Here is a 15,816-nt window from a genome sequence, read left to right on the forward strand (position 1 = left end):
GGCGGATCCGTGCGCCCTGGCAGTGTTAACCATGATCAGTGGCGGCTGCTGATGTGATCTCTGCCTAATGGGGCGGTCAAGCAAGCTGCAGCCAGGAACAATGAAGTGTGTGTGGAAAAAGGAGGGATGAGTGGAGAAGGAGAGGAGGGGTCCCAAGTTGACTCCCAGGCTCTCCCTCTTTCCCTCTCTCCCACTCTCTCTCTTTTTCTCTCTTTCTGTCTCTATCTCCCTCTCTGTCTCTCTCTTTTTATCTTAATCTAGGATAGGAAATCCGAAAAAAAACGCAAGAAGAAAAAGGAAAAAGAAAATAAATTAGATTTGAAAATTAGATTCCCGAACAATTAAGTAACGCAAAATAGCTTACTCCGGTTTTATCCACCGAGGAACAACAGCCGTGATTAATCGATTTAATTTGCGCATTACTGGAGGGCAGAGCGGTGGATGTTAATTTTGGATAAACAGAAGATCCAGAAGCAGCAGAAAGAGAGAAAGAGGGGGGAAGTGAATTTAGTAGTTATTATCGAGTGACAGGAAAGTTCTAACACACACACGCACACACACCACACCTCACACACACACACTCTCGTCATCTCTCCATTACACTCTCTCTCTCACTCACACTCACACACACACACACACACACACACACACACACACACACACACACACACACGTCATTATAATGAAGACTTTAACTTATTTGCTTTAGAATTATTCACGTAAATAAATTACTTTACATAGGAAAATATCTAATTTGGTACTTATTTTCAGTGTAATTTAAAAATCAACCCCCAATAACCTCCAATGAAATACATGTTCTGTATTTTTTTACAGTCCTTTAATATAGTACGAAATGTATCCAAACATTTTTTTCATTATTATTATTATTATTAATATTATTATTGTAAACTAAAATTTGACATACTGTACGAGCGCATTTCTCCATAAATACCGATCATATTCTAACATGTTACCGGCCCTTTTACATGCGGATAAATATGGAAAAATCCAGGTACTTTACATGGAATAATACTTCCTCTCAGACAGAGCAATTGACAGATTTTTTATATATATATTTAGCACGTACATAAACAGATTGACACGGATTTTTTTTTTTTTTTTCACTACACGATTCATCGACATGACATTAAATAACAACAATGATACTCTGTGCTATTCAAACTGGACCTTAATTGGACGAAAATTAATAAAAAAAAATAAAAAAAAATAAAAATATGCTGCACTGGATAGGCTACAAAAAGCACATTAATACTAAGAGTCGGTTAGGTCGACGTGTAGACTGTAGTAATACTGAATAATTCACATTTTGGTACACAACTAAACATTCTTGTCCCCCACAGTAGCCTTAGAGGCCACCCTCATATATCTAAGGGACCATTACATTTTTCACAAATTCCCCTCCCCCCACTTAAAACTGTGATATTTACAAAATAAAATATTACATTTCCTTTTTTTTTTCTTTCTTGCTGTGGGTTCCAGTTTGGTGAAATCCATATTTACAAAAAAGCAAAGAGAAAAAAGAAAAAAAAAATCAGGCCTCTACTCGGAGATAGCATGCTTTTTCTTTTGAGATCTGCTTCTGTACAGTCCCTCAGTAAAAGGAGGAGCTGACCGTGTTTCTGTCCATGCATGATGACAGTCTTTAACTTCACCTCCCCTGCTTTTTTCCCAGTCCATCTTTCTCACTTAGAAAGGTCCAAAAAGTTTTTTGCTTTTTTTTTTTTTTTCCTCATGTCTTCATAAATTTTCCATTGTCTTTTTGTGCGTTTTTCAAAAATATTTACACGTACCATTCATTGAAATTTGACGACAGCGTGCTGTGGCTGGTTGTGTGGTGGACTGCTGAAGCTGCTGGTGATATGGAGCTGCTGCTCTGGTTCTCTGTGGACGGTGACACGATGGTGGGAGGCGTGGAGGACTCGTACCCTGAACTGGCAGCTGGGGAAGGCTGCGATCCGGGGTTGGTGGATTCGTGGACCTGGGGAAGTGAAAAGAAGGGATTTGGGGAAGTGGGGCGGGGAGAGGGGGGGATGGACGCAGTACACTCGATTTACTTAGATGCAGAAAACAGAAGAGGAAATGCTATTTTACTTCTGACATGACTGCTTTGGACATGCTCACAAATCGAAAACAAAGTAAAGCCCAATTATTCTCATTCAAACCCTAATCTCATCTTGCGCTTGAGAAAAGATAGGATTAACTTTCTTTATCTTGCTAAAAATAAAACAAACAAACCCCCCAAAAAACAGCAACAAAAACAATAAATAATTAAAAAAAAAATAAAAAAAAAACTACACATAAAAAGAGAAGAAAACGACATGCTACTGTAACACATAAAATTAGTTTCTAATGTTATTTTTGCAAAGAGGAAGAAAAAACACACGTATATATAATTTACAATATTAGTATCTTTTTTTTCTTTCTTTTACCTTCATGTGTTTTCGGAGGGAGCTGGGATGCGTGTACGACTTGTCGCACATTTTGCACAGATATGGCTTGTCCGACGTGTGGACGTGCATGTGTTTCTTGCGGTCACTGCTGTTTGCGAACCTCCTGTCGCAGCCGTCGAACTCGCACTTAAAAGGCTTCTCACCTAAATAATGCAAGGAATGAAATATGTTTTTTGTTGTTGTTTTGTTTTTTTAAAAGAGGCACTTTGATAAAATGCATGTTTTTTTTTTCTTTTTAGAATTTGCGATCAAACAGTGTGCAGTACGCATGCACTGCATATAATTCATTAATGTTAAAATTACATTTTAAACAATATTTTTGCAGTGAAGTATTTTCTGCCGACAGCTGTAAAGCATCGCATGTCACTTTGCAGGCTCCAACTGCCCTACTGTAGTAAATAACCACCCGGATCGCATGCATGTTTCGGATGGGATTTTGTCAGCACCGATTTGGCAGGATATTTTTATTTATTTATTTGTTTATTTTTTGCCATTTCTTACCGGTATGAGTCCTTTTGTGAATTTTTAGATTTTCCGATCGGGCAAACACTTTGCCGCAGCCGGGAAACGGACACGGAAAGGGCTTTTCGCCGGTGTGTACTCTGATGTGATTTACAAGTTTGTATTTGGCTTTGAAGGGCTTCCCTTCTCTGGAGCAGTCCTCCCAAAAGCAGACATGGTTCGTCTGTTCAGGCCCCCCCACGTGCTCCACTGTCAGGTGGGTCACCAGCTCGTGCATGGTGCTGAAAGTTTTGTTACACGACTTTTTGGGGTTTGTCAACTGCTCCGGCTCGATCCACTTGCAGATCAGCTCCTGCTTGATGGGCTGCCTCATGTAGCGGAAAAAGGCCCCCGCTCCGTGGTGCGCAGCCATATTCATGTTCATGGGGCCGTAGCCGTGCAGCTGTGTGGACGCGTAGTGATCGGAACGCGGGCTCGTGACATGCCCATACTGATCAGCCCGGCCGTACACGTCCCCCGAGAAGCCCAGTCGCATCTGGCTGTTCACCACGTTGGAGGACGCGTGGCTCGCCGCCTGCTCGTGGAGCCCTGGGAAGAGCAGGTGCCCCGCCGCTTCCGAATGTCCGTGCGGCCCCCCGAAGCTGCCGGAGGCAAACAGGCTGTGCTGCGCCCCAGCCGCGTCCCCGAAACCCCGATTTCTGAAGAGAAAGTCCCTGGTGGAGTTGAACGCCGCCGTGGAGTAGGAGCCAACGTGGGTCGGGTGATGGTGGTGTCCCAGGGCGGCCGCCGCTGCATAGCCGGGAGCCTGGGATGAGAACGCTGTCTGCCCGGAGCTGATGTCGTGGGAGCTGTGGTTGATCTTGAAGGCGCCCATGCCGTCCGCGAAAGGGTTGATCCCCAGCGCCACTTCCCGCTCCGCCACCTCTCCTGTTGAGTGATGCCGAGAGGAGCCGAAAGTAGTGACTCCTATGGTGGGATACTGCGGTCCTGCGTCCAAGAGCATCTTCAGTCTTGACTCTTCGAGACGACTGAGCGCAGAACTCAAAGAAAACACGCGCAGATATTCTTCCTCCTCCTCTCTCTCTGCAGCTTATCTCTTCTGAACTCGAATCCAACGAATTCTCTGTTTACTTTTTTTTTTCGTTCACGACGGAAGGAATTCCCCTGCACCGCTCATACGATGCGTACGCAAAAAAACCATGTATTTACTACATGCAATATTGTCTTTTTGCGGTTTATCTTCCTGTGGCGCAACTTTCACCTCCTCAGTCAGACGGTGAGCTCTAGACTGATAGTCGCAATCATTCCTGCAGATAAATGAATTGAAAAGACAACACAGTCCAGCCCTGATGAATGGGAGAGGAGAGGGGGCGGTCACGTGGGAGCTGCAGCTGCTCGTTCATTGGTGCTCCCCAATAACATGCACTCACCAAATAACAATCCACCATGCTGTGGCCCGCACGTCCATGTCTCTTGACATCATCAGTCGCAGATATTTTCAGATTGCTGACTGGGAATTTAGTTAAACGGCTAAATAGTAGGGGGGGAAACAAATATTACCTCAGAACATAAAGAAAATATGTGATGACCATAAAGTGTTAAATTTTCTTTGTCAACCACATTAAATTGGGAAGAGCAGCCCTTCGATGCGTAATTGGAAACATTTAGTTCAATTAAGAACATTGACGAAGGGACTTTAGATTGCCAAGTCTGTCCGTCTAATATTTCCTAAAAAAAAAAAAAAAAAAAGGACAGAATGGGCTTCTAGTGGTCAGGGTAGTGTTTGTTCTCAGGTAGAAGCTCTTTAGTTGTGGAGGAAAATCGGAGACTTTTTCATTTCAAGTATGTTTCTCTAAAGACCAACAGGGAGTCTCGTCCTTCTGAATTTTGTTTTATTAAGAAATTATCACTTTACCTCAGAGGATATCAAACTCTGAATACCTTATTTGCCTGTCTAAATTGTGGAACATCTGTGATTTCGGTTTCCACGTTAGTGTTTAACTTGGACCTACAACCACGATCCCTAATGCGTCCATCGCGATTCGCCTGCTTGCGGTAGAGCAACATGGCCCCTTCTTTGCAGGCCAGTGGTGCATATAGTCCATGGGGTTGTCGAAGTTATCAAGTGGGATTTGCGGTGTTCTCTCTGCAGGAGCATCCGGGTGCTGGTGGTTAAAGCCAAAAGAAACAACCCAGACCAGGCCATAATGGGTCACTCGAATTGGGTTGTAGAATCTGAACGCTGCTTTTCGAAATCACTCTTAGAAACCCAAGAGGAAAAGATTTGGTATGAATACGCAAACAAAGACAACATGCTATGAGGAAACAGTAAAAGTTCAGGAGTAGAGATTTGAGGTTTTGGGGGCTTTCGGTATGAACTTAATATGCATTGCACAATTCAAAGGGATCTCCTTTGACATAAAACGTGCAAGTGTCACAACAGCAGGTAATGAGCAACAAGTGAGAATAAACATAAGTCTGGGCGACGAAAAAAAAAATGTTGAGCAAAAGTTGTTCAAATGAATAAGAGACCTAATTTTAAAGTGCAAATTATGTTGCATAATTAAAAGAGCGATTCTTGTCTAGTGCAGTGACTAGAATGCGCAGAATTTAAATGTCACCACCATGTTTATTGTCACGGATTTACAGCAGATTTAAGGCCAACACCACTTTATGAGATGTCGCTGCAATATGCGGCGTTTCTGTTTATGATCCTGCGCAGCTTTCCTGCCTACATGTCGCCAAGAGCTACTCGGTGACTCATTGAGTGAGTGCATGCTCAACTTGGATCAGAAATAGCCCCTTGCCGACCAAGTTTTGCATTACACTGCTCACTGTTGCTGTGATGCCCCTCTTTGAATTCTGCAGCTGTGAGTCGGTCGCGCGTAAAGGCCTTTTAATAAACGTCTTCGGGATCCACCACGTCTCCAAATATTGACTTATGATCTAACACGATGCTGTCAGCGAAGGGACTGACAGATCAATTCGTGGCAAATGTAAAATAACGGGGCAGTTTTGTCTTTCATTTGAAGTAATAAGAAATGATAATCAACCAGGCAAGTGCATTAAATTAATTTTATACGATTACTTTTTTTCAAGTATCCAAAACGGAAAGTCACCTAAACGCTCCTGCCATCATTTGGACCTCTTTTTTTTATTTTTTTAGCACAAACATAAAAGAAAAGCAATGAGATTAAATTAATGCTCACTAGTCTTAAAGTATAACTTTCTCAAAATCATATACAGTTAAAGTTAACACCAACGCGACATGTTCCCTATATAAAAACTTTTAAAAGCGCATTTCTTCTTAATTTTTGAGTTCTTATCATAAATATTAAACAAATAATACAGTCCAAACGTTGAAAAACGTGAGGTGTTCGAACAGTTTTATTTTATTTTTTTAAGAAAACAAGCAGATTAAAAACTTATAAAGCAGAGAAGTGATGGAAGTTTTGGTCTTGATAAGAAGAGGGGGGGGATCCACATTTCACCGCCCAGGGAATTATTGATTCTGCAACATTGTTTCATAAATGTCTAACCATGCAATATCTGCTAATTGTTATATTAACTTTTTTAAACGATCACATTCGTCAGCGAATTAAAATAGAACGTCGGCAAAGGTTGCTAAAAGAAAATACCCAAGCATTTTTTTTTCCTTTCAGTATTCAGATCAAATCAGAATTGTTATATAAGAGAATGTTATTCTCTGGGGTACTCACAGCACACACTCGTTTTATTTTGGAATTAAAGTCTTCGACGGAACCACCTCCTGTGACCCTCATCTGCTGCCGTCCTTAGGTCTAACGCAAAGGGGGGAAAAAAATCGCTCCGAATCATAACAACAGGTCCCGTCCATTACATTTTTCATCCTCTCCGGGAGCATGACCGCGGGTCGCCCGAATGGTTCAGCCGCTGAACACACACAGACACGGATCCGGATCTCCCTGGGGCTACAGCGGCGAGCCAACTCCGCTGCAGACGCTGCAGAGCAGGGGCGGCTGCATATTTTTTAATACGAAGCTTCCTCCAAAGCGCTTATTAACTATTTTTTGCTTCGGTCTATTTTAAAGCTCGACACGCGGTGCGATTCTTTGCACAACTTTTTTTTTTTTTCTCCCCCTCCACTACTATCAGCGATCATTTTACGTGCGTAAAATTGTGCGTAATTTGCGCGTATAGTTGGGGCTGCGCGCGTTGCGGTTCAAAATGAAGATATCACTGCATTATTTATGATCTACATAATTTTATAAATATATACGTCAACATGCACGCTCTTTCATGTAGCCGCGGAAAGAAATAGGAGGGTTGAGGGTGTATCCTTTCGCTTCAGTCTTTGTTTGCTGCCTCAATATAAAAGGACACCGAATATCCGGATAAACTTTTTAATAGTTATATTCTATAATAACCTTTGCATAACTATTTTTTTCGCAAGCGCTGCCTCCAGCACAACGCATGCGCACTGGCTGCTCGCTGTCACTAAGACATTTTTCATCACGTTGGGAACTGTCACTGGTGACGTCAATCACAGAGCTCTGACCAATTAGAGCGCGGGGTGATTGTTTGGCTCCACGGGCTGCAGCGCCTACCATGAATCTCTATTCAGTATCAAAGCGTCCTGCTGCTGCCTCTCAACCGAATGGGATTCCATGTTGTCTGCAGATAGACTTAACTTTATAAAGTTTTTTTTTTTCCTTTATTTTTTTTTTCATTGCGATTAAAATATATTTGCCATCATCATTATTATTTTGCCTGCTGTCAAGTTATTCTAAAATTAGGAAGTAATGAGCGTGGATGCTTTGGGAAGCCCCGTGATGGACCCTGCGTTTTCCAAACGGAACACGGCGCTGAGATTAGTTGACTTGGCAGGGGCTCACCACCATCACCATCATCACCACCATACCCCTCAGAGCGTGACAGGCTTCCCGGGGTTCGGCAGCCATCCACACTCAATGGCTCACTCGCACCCTGGGGAGATTACTGCGGAACCCCGCCTGGGGCCGAGTCCATTCGGGCCAGAACACATGGGGCACTCCGCGGCCCTCAAAATCAGCCCAGCCCATCATTATCCCCACCACCATCACCACCACCACAATCATCATATGGCAGGCCACAGTGAAGTGGTCTCCAGTCAAACGGGAGCTTTTGGCCCGGTTCAGCCGACGTCGGTCCCTTATTCTATGCCCCATACTGCCCAGGCTCTATCCGCAGGTAGGGATTTCCTCATCCGGAGAGATCTGACGGCTCAAGCCATGCCGGTACTGACCGACCAGACTGCTGGTCCAGCGTCTCACCACGGAATGTTTGTCTCAACAACAGGTAGCTATCCCGGACACTATGGTCACCACCCTGACGCAGGGAACCACACCACCCTCTTCTCCGGACTCCACCACGAGCAGCCTTCCAGCGGATCACCGGGTGGCCAGTCGCTGAATGGACAAATAAGGTTAGGACTACCTGGAGAAATGTACGTTCGGTCTGATCACTTGAGTCAAGTAGCAAGCTCCAGGGCTGATCCCTTCTCCGCCTCGCCTCTGCACGGCTACGGCGGTCTGAATCTAAACATGAATCTCGGCGCTCACCACCACCACCACCACCACCCGCACCATCCCCACCACCACCACGGAGGACCGGGGGCTTTTTTCCGCTACATGAGGCAGCCGATAAAGCAAGAGCTGATTTGCAAGTGGCTGGAGCCGGAGCACTCGCCCAAGAAACTCTGCTCTAAAACTTACAGCACCATGCACGAACTCGTCACGCATGTGACGGTGGAGCACGTCGGAGGACCGGAGCAGGCGAACCACATATGCTTTTGGGAAGAGTGTCCGAGGGAAGGCAAGCCGTTTAAGGCGAAATACAAACTGGTGAATCACATTCGAGTACACACCGGTGAGAAGCCGTTCCCCTGCCCCTTCCCCGGCTGCGGTAAAGTGTTTGCAAGATCCGAGAATCTAAAAATCCATAAAAGGACACACACAGGTGAGTGGGGGGGATGGGGGGGGATGCATACAAGTAAAATGCTTTGGAGGGTTTTTTTTGTTTGTTTGTTTTTTGTTTGTTTGTTTGTTTGTTTTTTTAATGCATGGAGTAAAATCAAGTTGCATGAATAAATTATTAACCTCTAAAACAATTTTCGCAATATTTTCAAATTTGTCCCGATTTTAAAAGTTCGAAAGTGCTGCTTTAACCAGCACGCAACAGGCACCTGTTATACGAGTGTATTGCAAAGTTTCTCAAAGGACGGATTTGGAGGGGGGTGGGGGGATTATGATACAGCTCACTCAGGCGTTTGACGGTTCAAACCTCTTGTTTACACCGCGGTACAAAAGCTGGAGGCCCACGTCACGTCTTGTGTGAGCAGCTCAGTGTGTGCCAAACCATGACTGGATAGCAAAAGTTGGAGAGAGTTGCATCTTTCGCAATACCTGATACGGTGATGTTTCTTTATTAAAATGTTTTGTTCTTTTTTCCACTTGTTTTGACGACTGCTTTTTAATTACATGGCGGATTTTGGAGTGATTTGCATTCAGTCACTAGAGCAGTTGTTTGTTTTGTTTTGTTTTGTTTTGTTTCTGCCTTAATCTACTGCACTGCATCTGTGTGTGATGAAGAACTGTTTCAAACAGAGGTTTGCAAAGGCAAATGCAACAAGTTGACTTGTGCAGATCAGATCAGAGTATACTAGTATATAAGGAGTTTGCATACTGACTTGTGTGTGTGCTGCGCAGATGTAGCATAATAAAAATTAAAAAAAAAATCTAATGGGTCAATATGGCTGCCTGCCTCTGTGAGCCAGAAGGAAAATAAAGGCCTCAAAATGTCGAGTCAGACTTGTAAATGATTACAGTGACTACAGCACCCCCTCCCCCCCAGCCCCCTCCACACATACACACACTCACACACACATGCACACCACCCCTCCTTCTTCTGCTCCATTTCTGCACCCCCCCCCCCACACACACACACACTCCCCCAATGTATTATTCATATCATTTGCTCACATTACCTAAGTACAAATCTGTTGAATTATTTCTGTGTGTTGACTCCCGAGGGGCCTGGTCTTTTTGGTATCATGTTTAAAACCCAAGCTGAAAGTGTGGTTATGACTAGGGTCTGCCCCTGGGGTCTGTTTCCTCGAACGGTTTCTTGTACTACACTAATATCCTTGATTGGCTCTCTCAACCCAACAGCTGAAGGTCAAATTGATATTCAACCCGCAAGTGTAATTAGACAGAGGCAATTACATATTCTCAAAAGCTTTAATCGGAGGAGGAGAAGAAGAAAAAACTCAGCGGTGGATGATTTCCGTCTAATTTATTCAGATTGTCTTTTTTTCCCACCTCTTTCTTCCTCACTTTTCTCTCATATTTAATCAGAAATACTCAATAATAATAATAATAATAATAAAGCCAATTTATATTCAGTCCATATTTGAGGGGCTGGAATAGAATCCTGCAGCCTGTGCTACCAATCAATATCCTGAGGATATTGTGCTGTTCTTAATATTTATCAGCGTTTTCAGTCAGGTGTAAGTCGACGGTGGCCAGGTAAAGACAGAGGACAGCAGGGGCGCAGGAGCCCCGTTTAAAAAGTAAAAATAAAAACCTCACATCTCCAGAAAACTTTAGACAATGAAAATATGGACATGGTTAATAGACGTAAATGTTAGAAAATTTAGATTTGCAATGAAAACCTTGCAATAAGTAAATAAATAAATAAATAAATAAATAAATAATGGACATTTCCCCAAATGCATCAACCCAAAAAAAGTCAACTTCACGTATTCATATTGCTTTTGAAGGTAATAGTAATTGGCTGTTATTTTTTTTTTTTTACCCCAATGTAAGCAAAGAATAAGTCAACAAAAAAAAAAAAATCAGTTGATTATCTTATATATATATTAGAACCAAAAAATGCAAGCTTAGAATTAATCCAGTTACAATTCAAAACATGCACTCTTATTTTGCTATATAAGTAGGTCGAATTCCTTTCCAGGTATACAGGAAAAAAAATGTAATTAATCTTGAAGTATGATGTCCACAAAATGCATTCGAAAACAACTAAAGACTTAACTAAAAATGTCGACAACCTACCTATTCATAGTTTCTAATGGTACGACTTTTGACTGATTATGCAGTCCATTACATACCAACACAGACCGATCAAATGGTCAGATTCAGCTGTAAATATAACACGGTGCAGTCAAACGCAATTAATGCCAACTGGTAAAACGTTACCTATATATGGACGCTCAGCAGAATACTTAAGTCTCTCATCTTGAGCAAACAAATGAACGCTTGCATTTAGCCACAGGAATCAATACGGGTTAATGGGCAACGTCAAATATTTAATGCATTCTATGTCTTATTGTGTCTCCACGCTGCAAACAGGCGAGAAACCCTTTAAGTGTGAATTCGACGGCTGCGACCGACGCTTCGCCAACAGTAGCGACAGGAAGAAGCATTCCCACGTGCACACCAGCGACAAGCCCTACAACTGCAAAGTTCGGGGCTGCGACAAGTCCTACACGCACCCCAGCTCCCTGCGGAAGCACATGAAGGTGCACTGCAAGTCCCCCCCGCCCAGCTCGGGCTATGAGTCGTCCACTCCCTCTCTGGTGTCCCCGTCTTCGGACTTGGGTCGGGAGCCAGCCGGGGGACCGTCGGTGGTGTCAGAGCCGCCGGTGGGGGCATCTCAGCAGCAGCAGCAGCAGCAGCAGCAGCAGCAGCAGCCAGCCAATTTAAGCGAGTGGTACGTGTGCCACAGCTCAGGTGCTAGCGGTGGCCAGACACCACCCAGCGGCCACTCCACGCCCGACCCTTCGGAGGAACCTGCTTACAGGAACCCCCAACCAAGGGACGCGTTTTGAATTCCTCGCCAGCACTTATTTCCAAACACTCAACTTCTAAAATGGTTTGGCTTTAGTGCCTATATACCTGTGAGGGCCTTCTGGTCCGCTACCACCGCTCCCCACCCCCCACTACACCCCCCACCCCCAAACCCTTGTTTTGTTTTGGATAAGCCAAAACTGGTACTCAGAGCCAAGAGACGCACTTAACTGCACTGGACGGATAATGCGCAATCTTTCCAGACGTGCTTTCAAGTAACAGGAGCATATATTTTATTATTATTATTATTATTATTATTATTATTATTATTATTATTATTATGAAGTTGATCCAAAACTGATGGATGGGTGCTTCTCCTGCGAACTGTTCCACTTGTGGAGAGAGTCGTGTAAATCTCATTAGACTATGTCGTACATTATTGTAGGCTGTAAGGCATGATGGTGTGCAACTTTTTTTCTTTTGTAACCAAAAAAAAAAACAAAAAAAAAACAGACAAACAAAAAAAATCCCTTCTGCCTTCAGTATGATTTTTTTATTTATTTTTCAATCGCATATGGAGGTATTTTGTACGATCGAACCAAAGTGCATGTTTTCAAAACCGGAGCAGAATTGTACATTTGTAAATTTTGTACAAGTTTCAATGTGTTTGGATGTTGACTAGATTTGTAAGGAGCGGTTTACATCTTTTTGTATTATTTTATTTTATTTGCAATGGATTTGTGCAAAAAAAAAAGGGAGAAAATCCTTCCCCCCCACCACCCCAGCTGTTTCATAAGCTTACAGTATTTCGTATATGACGTCAATTATAAATGTTTTATCAAAGTAAAAAAAAAAAAAAGAAAGAAAGAAATCTGGTGATTTTTTGTATCAATGTCTGTTTTTAAATTTATTTTTGTTTTATCTTAAAATCGAGCACTAAATGCGTACCGAACTGCCTTGTATTTTGTGAGCATTTGGAATAAATCTTGTACGAAAGTGAAACAATTTTGAGCAACGCAGATCTGTGGGAAATATTTTTTTTCCAACATATGGACAAAAATCGTTAACATTTTTGCTGTCCCAATACTTCGTTAAATAGAATTTTTACATGTGCATTAATATATTTTTTCCCCCGAATTATTTTTCCAACACAGATCTTTCATCAAGTCTTTGAACCCACGAAACACCAACAATTACTATTGCAGTTTTAATTTTTATTTACCAGCTGAAGAGGGAAAGTATTGTGCATTATGCTCCACTCGTGTTAAATCTTACTTACTCAGCTCAGCTTTGCTTTGGCCCAGACTGTGGGCTGCGAGTTTGATGAAAGGCTACAATATTCGGATCCAGACTTCAAAGAGCCATTTTGCACAAAGAAACCATTTTTTTTCTTTTTTGCACAACGGTGAATCCTCATGGTGAATTAAGATTTCTATAGCAATAGCCAAGTCAAACTCAAATGATATGGGGCCAGGTCCCAAGGACTCAAAAGCTGGCTCCAAAGAATGTAATATTTGCTACCCATGGGGTAGGAAACGGTAATCTACGTCCTTTATGCTGCAGACCAGAGCGGCAAAAAAGAAAAGGGGGAAAAAAATATATTCTTTTGCTTAAGGCCTACTTTAGGAAAAATCAAAGGAGTGGCCGCTGAAACGCAGTTGTTTGTCACCGTAATGGACTTTTTTTGCAAAACGAGGCTCAAAGAAGACACTCATATTTCTGCGTCTATACATTATCCATAACGACGCGTTTTAATTGCAAGGAGGGAAGTTAATTATCGCCTACAAAAGAAGCGCGAAAGGGATATTTTCACTTTCTTTCAATTGTAGCGAAAGTAGGTCGAAGAAGGACTCAGCTGTTTTGGACTGGAAAACTTCTTGCGGCGTATAGAGTTTCACTCTGGCCTTGACATAACCAGAAGAGGGACGGGGGGAGACGGAGGGGGAACGGCAATACTGATACTTTTACAGAGTTTGGTTAAGTTCATGACGGAAAGCAGTTCAAAAGAAGAGCAGGAGGAGGAGGAGGATGCCTCTCTCCCTGCACCAGCTCCTGTCGCTTGCGCCAAAAGAAAGAAAGAGACAGAGAGAGAGAGAGAGAGAGAGAGAGAGAGAGAGAGTTGGATCTCAATTGAAAGCGATTCTTTGAAGTGGGGAGTTAGTATCAGAGGGATTCTTTCTGGGTCGTCTGAACGACGTTGATGACACGGAAAGCCTTTTGTCGCCGATTTGCTGGGATCCTCTCTCTCTCTATTTCAACTCTGAGAATCAAAATAGAAAAGAATGTGCGACGTTTAAAAAAGAAAAAGGTTGTTTGGTTAGAAAATAAGTAAGAGGGCGAGCTTGGATAAAGCAATGAGTGACTGACAATTAGATATGGAAAACTTTTTTTTATTTTTTTTCGGATTCGGTTTTGAAGTTTGAATAAAATTATTATTATTATTTTTTTTTTTTTTTACTTTGACAGCGGGAACTACAGTTAGACAGAGCATTGTTTTTGCACGTTTGTTAGTGTGTGTACTGCAGTCGCTTGGTGACCTTTATGCTTATTAACCATACAACACCAATCGAGAGTTGCTTTGACAAAGTTGCTACTGTCCCTTAAAGTCTGCTGTCTGGAACGGATGGACGCAGCTTCTATACAGATCTTGTTGTGCTGCAAAACTAACAGCCATATTTTCTGAAAAGGCGATGAACTTGTATCTTATCGATCAGAGGAGCCTATTAGCTATCTTTCGTTTTGTGAATTTCCGCCATATGGAAATATAAAATTGTACTTCAAATTCTTTTGGCTGGGAAAATAGGACAATTACGTCACCATTATTGGCGAAGGTGTCAATTTTGATGCAAAACAGAGAAATTCAACATTATTGAAATACAGTCTTATTATTTGCATCCAATTAATATTTACGGTTTTTCCATGTGTAATGTAAATAAAAACATGGCCTTAAATGCCTAACGTGTCAAATATGGTACTGATCCAAGACAAACCCCAGCGAGGTTTTTAAAAATCTCTTTTTTTTTTTATAACAAGCCAGTTAAGTTTGAAAGCTGCATTATTTTAATAACCTATGATAGTGAAAGTGTAAGATATACAGTTTTATTACATAAAAAATAATCAAAAGAGTCATATGCATATTGTTTTTGAAATTAGGTATGTTAACATAAATACATCATCATAAATGTATTCACTATTCATTATGACATAATAAGTAAAACAGCTCAGTTTTTTTTCTAATTATTTAAATACATAACCAAACATGCGTTACTAATCAAATTCAGTTAATCCAGATAATATTTAAAAACAAATTGACATATTAAAGTTATATTTCTTGAGGGTTATCTGGATGATTTGTGATCAATGGGTTTTTGAGTGAGCAAATTAATAGTGTGCAAATCTTTGAAACACGTGGGTATAAACTGATGGTTTGAATTTGTAGGAAGGATGAGTTACCAGTTAAGGCAAATATGATCGTCTTTACGCACTGATTCTGTTGGGGACCTTTGATCTGAGAACAACCTAAGGGTGAAGAATCAAGAACAGGTGTGTGCGTGTGTTTGCGTGTGTGTGCGTATGTGAGCAATAGAGACCCTTGTGACCAAGAACAGACCCTGGCAACCAGTGGCCGAAGGGCAGTTTCACCGGAAATACATATCCACATTAATTACCGTTGTTCGAGGATCTGAAAAGAGATGGGAGGTTCTCAACTTCCAAAGCGTTACAAAAGCAAAAGAAAATGAATCTATTTAATTTCTTGCTAGAGAATGTCACCGCCACGGCTGCGTCCAACACAAGGTTTCATTTGAGTGTGAAATATCATTTCTTTATAAAATAATGGAGGCGGTAATCCGACTTCCGGAAACTGTCCGGCGTTATTGAACAAAGCCCCTTTAATAGGGGGATTAGCAGTCTTGGAGTAAAAAGGATCCCCCCACCCCCTCTTAATACCCCCTTTGCACACACACGCACACACACCGCTTTCCACCTCCCTCTTGTACTCCACGCCTATACCCAACTCCAACACTAAACCATCAGCACTTCTAGCACCAGCCAGGTCA

General features: G+C 42.2%; 2 protein-coding genes across 3 annotated transcripts; one reads left to right on the forward strand and one right to left on the reverse strand.

Annotated features, from left to right (window-relative positions):
- Positions 1-1,479: 1,479 nt before the first annotated feature.
- Positions 1,480-6,629, reverse strand: zic1 (zic family member 1 (odd-paired homolog, Drosophila)). The gene is made up of 3 exons (XM_007555572.2): positions 2,973-6,629; positions 2,451-2,614; positions 1,480-1,999 (listed from the first exon to the last, which is right to left on the reverse strand). Exons 1-3 carry the CDS (start codon positions 3,934-3,936, stop codon positions 1,802-1,804), a joined length of 1,326 nt encoding a protein of 441 aa, XP_007555634.1. The 5' UTR covers positions 3,937-6,629; the 3' UTR covers positions 1,480-1,801.
- Positions 6,630-6,652: 23 nt separating this feature from the next.
- On the forward strand, positions 6,653-12,512 carry zic4 (zic family member 4). 2 transcript variants are annotated; one of them, XM_007555574.2, is made up of 3 exons: positions 6,653-8,141; positions 8,250-8,909; positions 11,321-12,512. In XM_007555574.2, exons 1-3 carry the CDS (start codon positions 7,715-7,717, stop codon positions 11,797-11,799), a joined length of 1,566 nt encoding a protein of 521 aa, XP_007555636.1. In that variant the 5' UTR covers positions 6,653-7,714; the 3' UTR covers positions 11,800-12,512. The 2 variants fall into 2 exon arrangements, with proteins under 2 accessions (XP_007555636.1, XP_007555635.1); XM_007555573.2 differs by having other exon boundaries at positions 6,653-8,909.
- The last annotated feature ends 3,304 nt before the right edge of the window (positions 12,513-15,816 follow it).

The sequence above is a fragment of the Poecilia formosa genome, unplaced genomic scaffold (assembly GCF_000485575.1).
Source record: "Poecilia formosa unplaced genomic scaffold, Poecilia_formosa-5.1.2 Scaffold71, whole genome shotgun sequence".
Taxonomy (NCBI): domain Eukaryota; kingdom Metazoa; phylum Chordata; class Actinopteri; order Cyprinodontiformes; family Poeciliidae; genus Poecilia; species Poecilia formosa.

What these genes read in the sequence shown, in the direction of transcription:
- zic1 (XM_007555572.2), bottom strand. Translation starts at nt 3,936, where the DNA reads ATGCTCTTGGACGCAGGACCGCAGTATCCCACCATAGGAGTCACTACT. An exon ending in TCACAAAAGGACTCATACCG is followed by an intron (nt 2,615 to 2,972) that starts GTAAGAAATGGC and finishes TGCATTATTTAG; the next exon opens with GTGAGAAGCCTTTTAAGTGC. An exon ending in CCCTCCGAAAACACATGAAG is followed by an intron (nt 2,000 to 2,450) that starts GTAAAAGAAAGA and finishes TCACTTCCCCAG; the next exon opens with GTCCACGAATCCACCAACCC.
- zic4 (XM_007555573.2), top strand. Translation starts at nt 7,715, where the DNA reads ATGAGCGTGGATGCTTTGGGAAGCCCCGTGATGGACCCTGCGTTTTCC. An exon ending in CCATAAAAGGACACACACAG is followed by an intron (nt 8,910 to 11,320) that starts GTGAGTGGGGGG and finishes CGCTGCAAACAG; the next exon opens with GCGAGAAACCCTTTAAGTGT.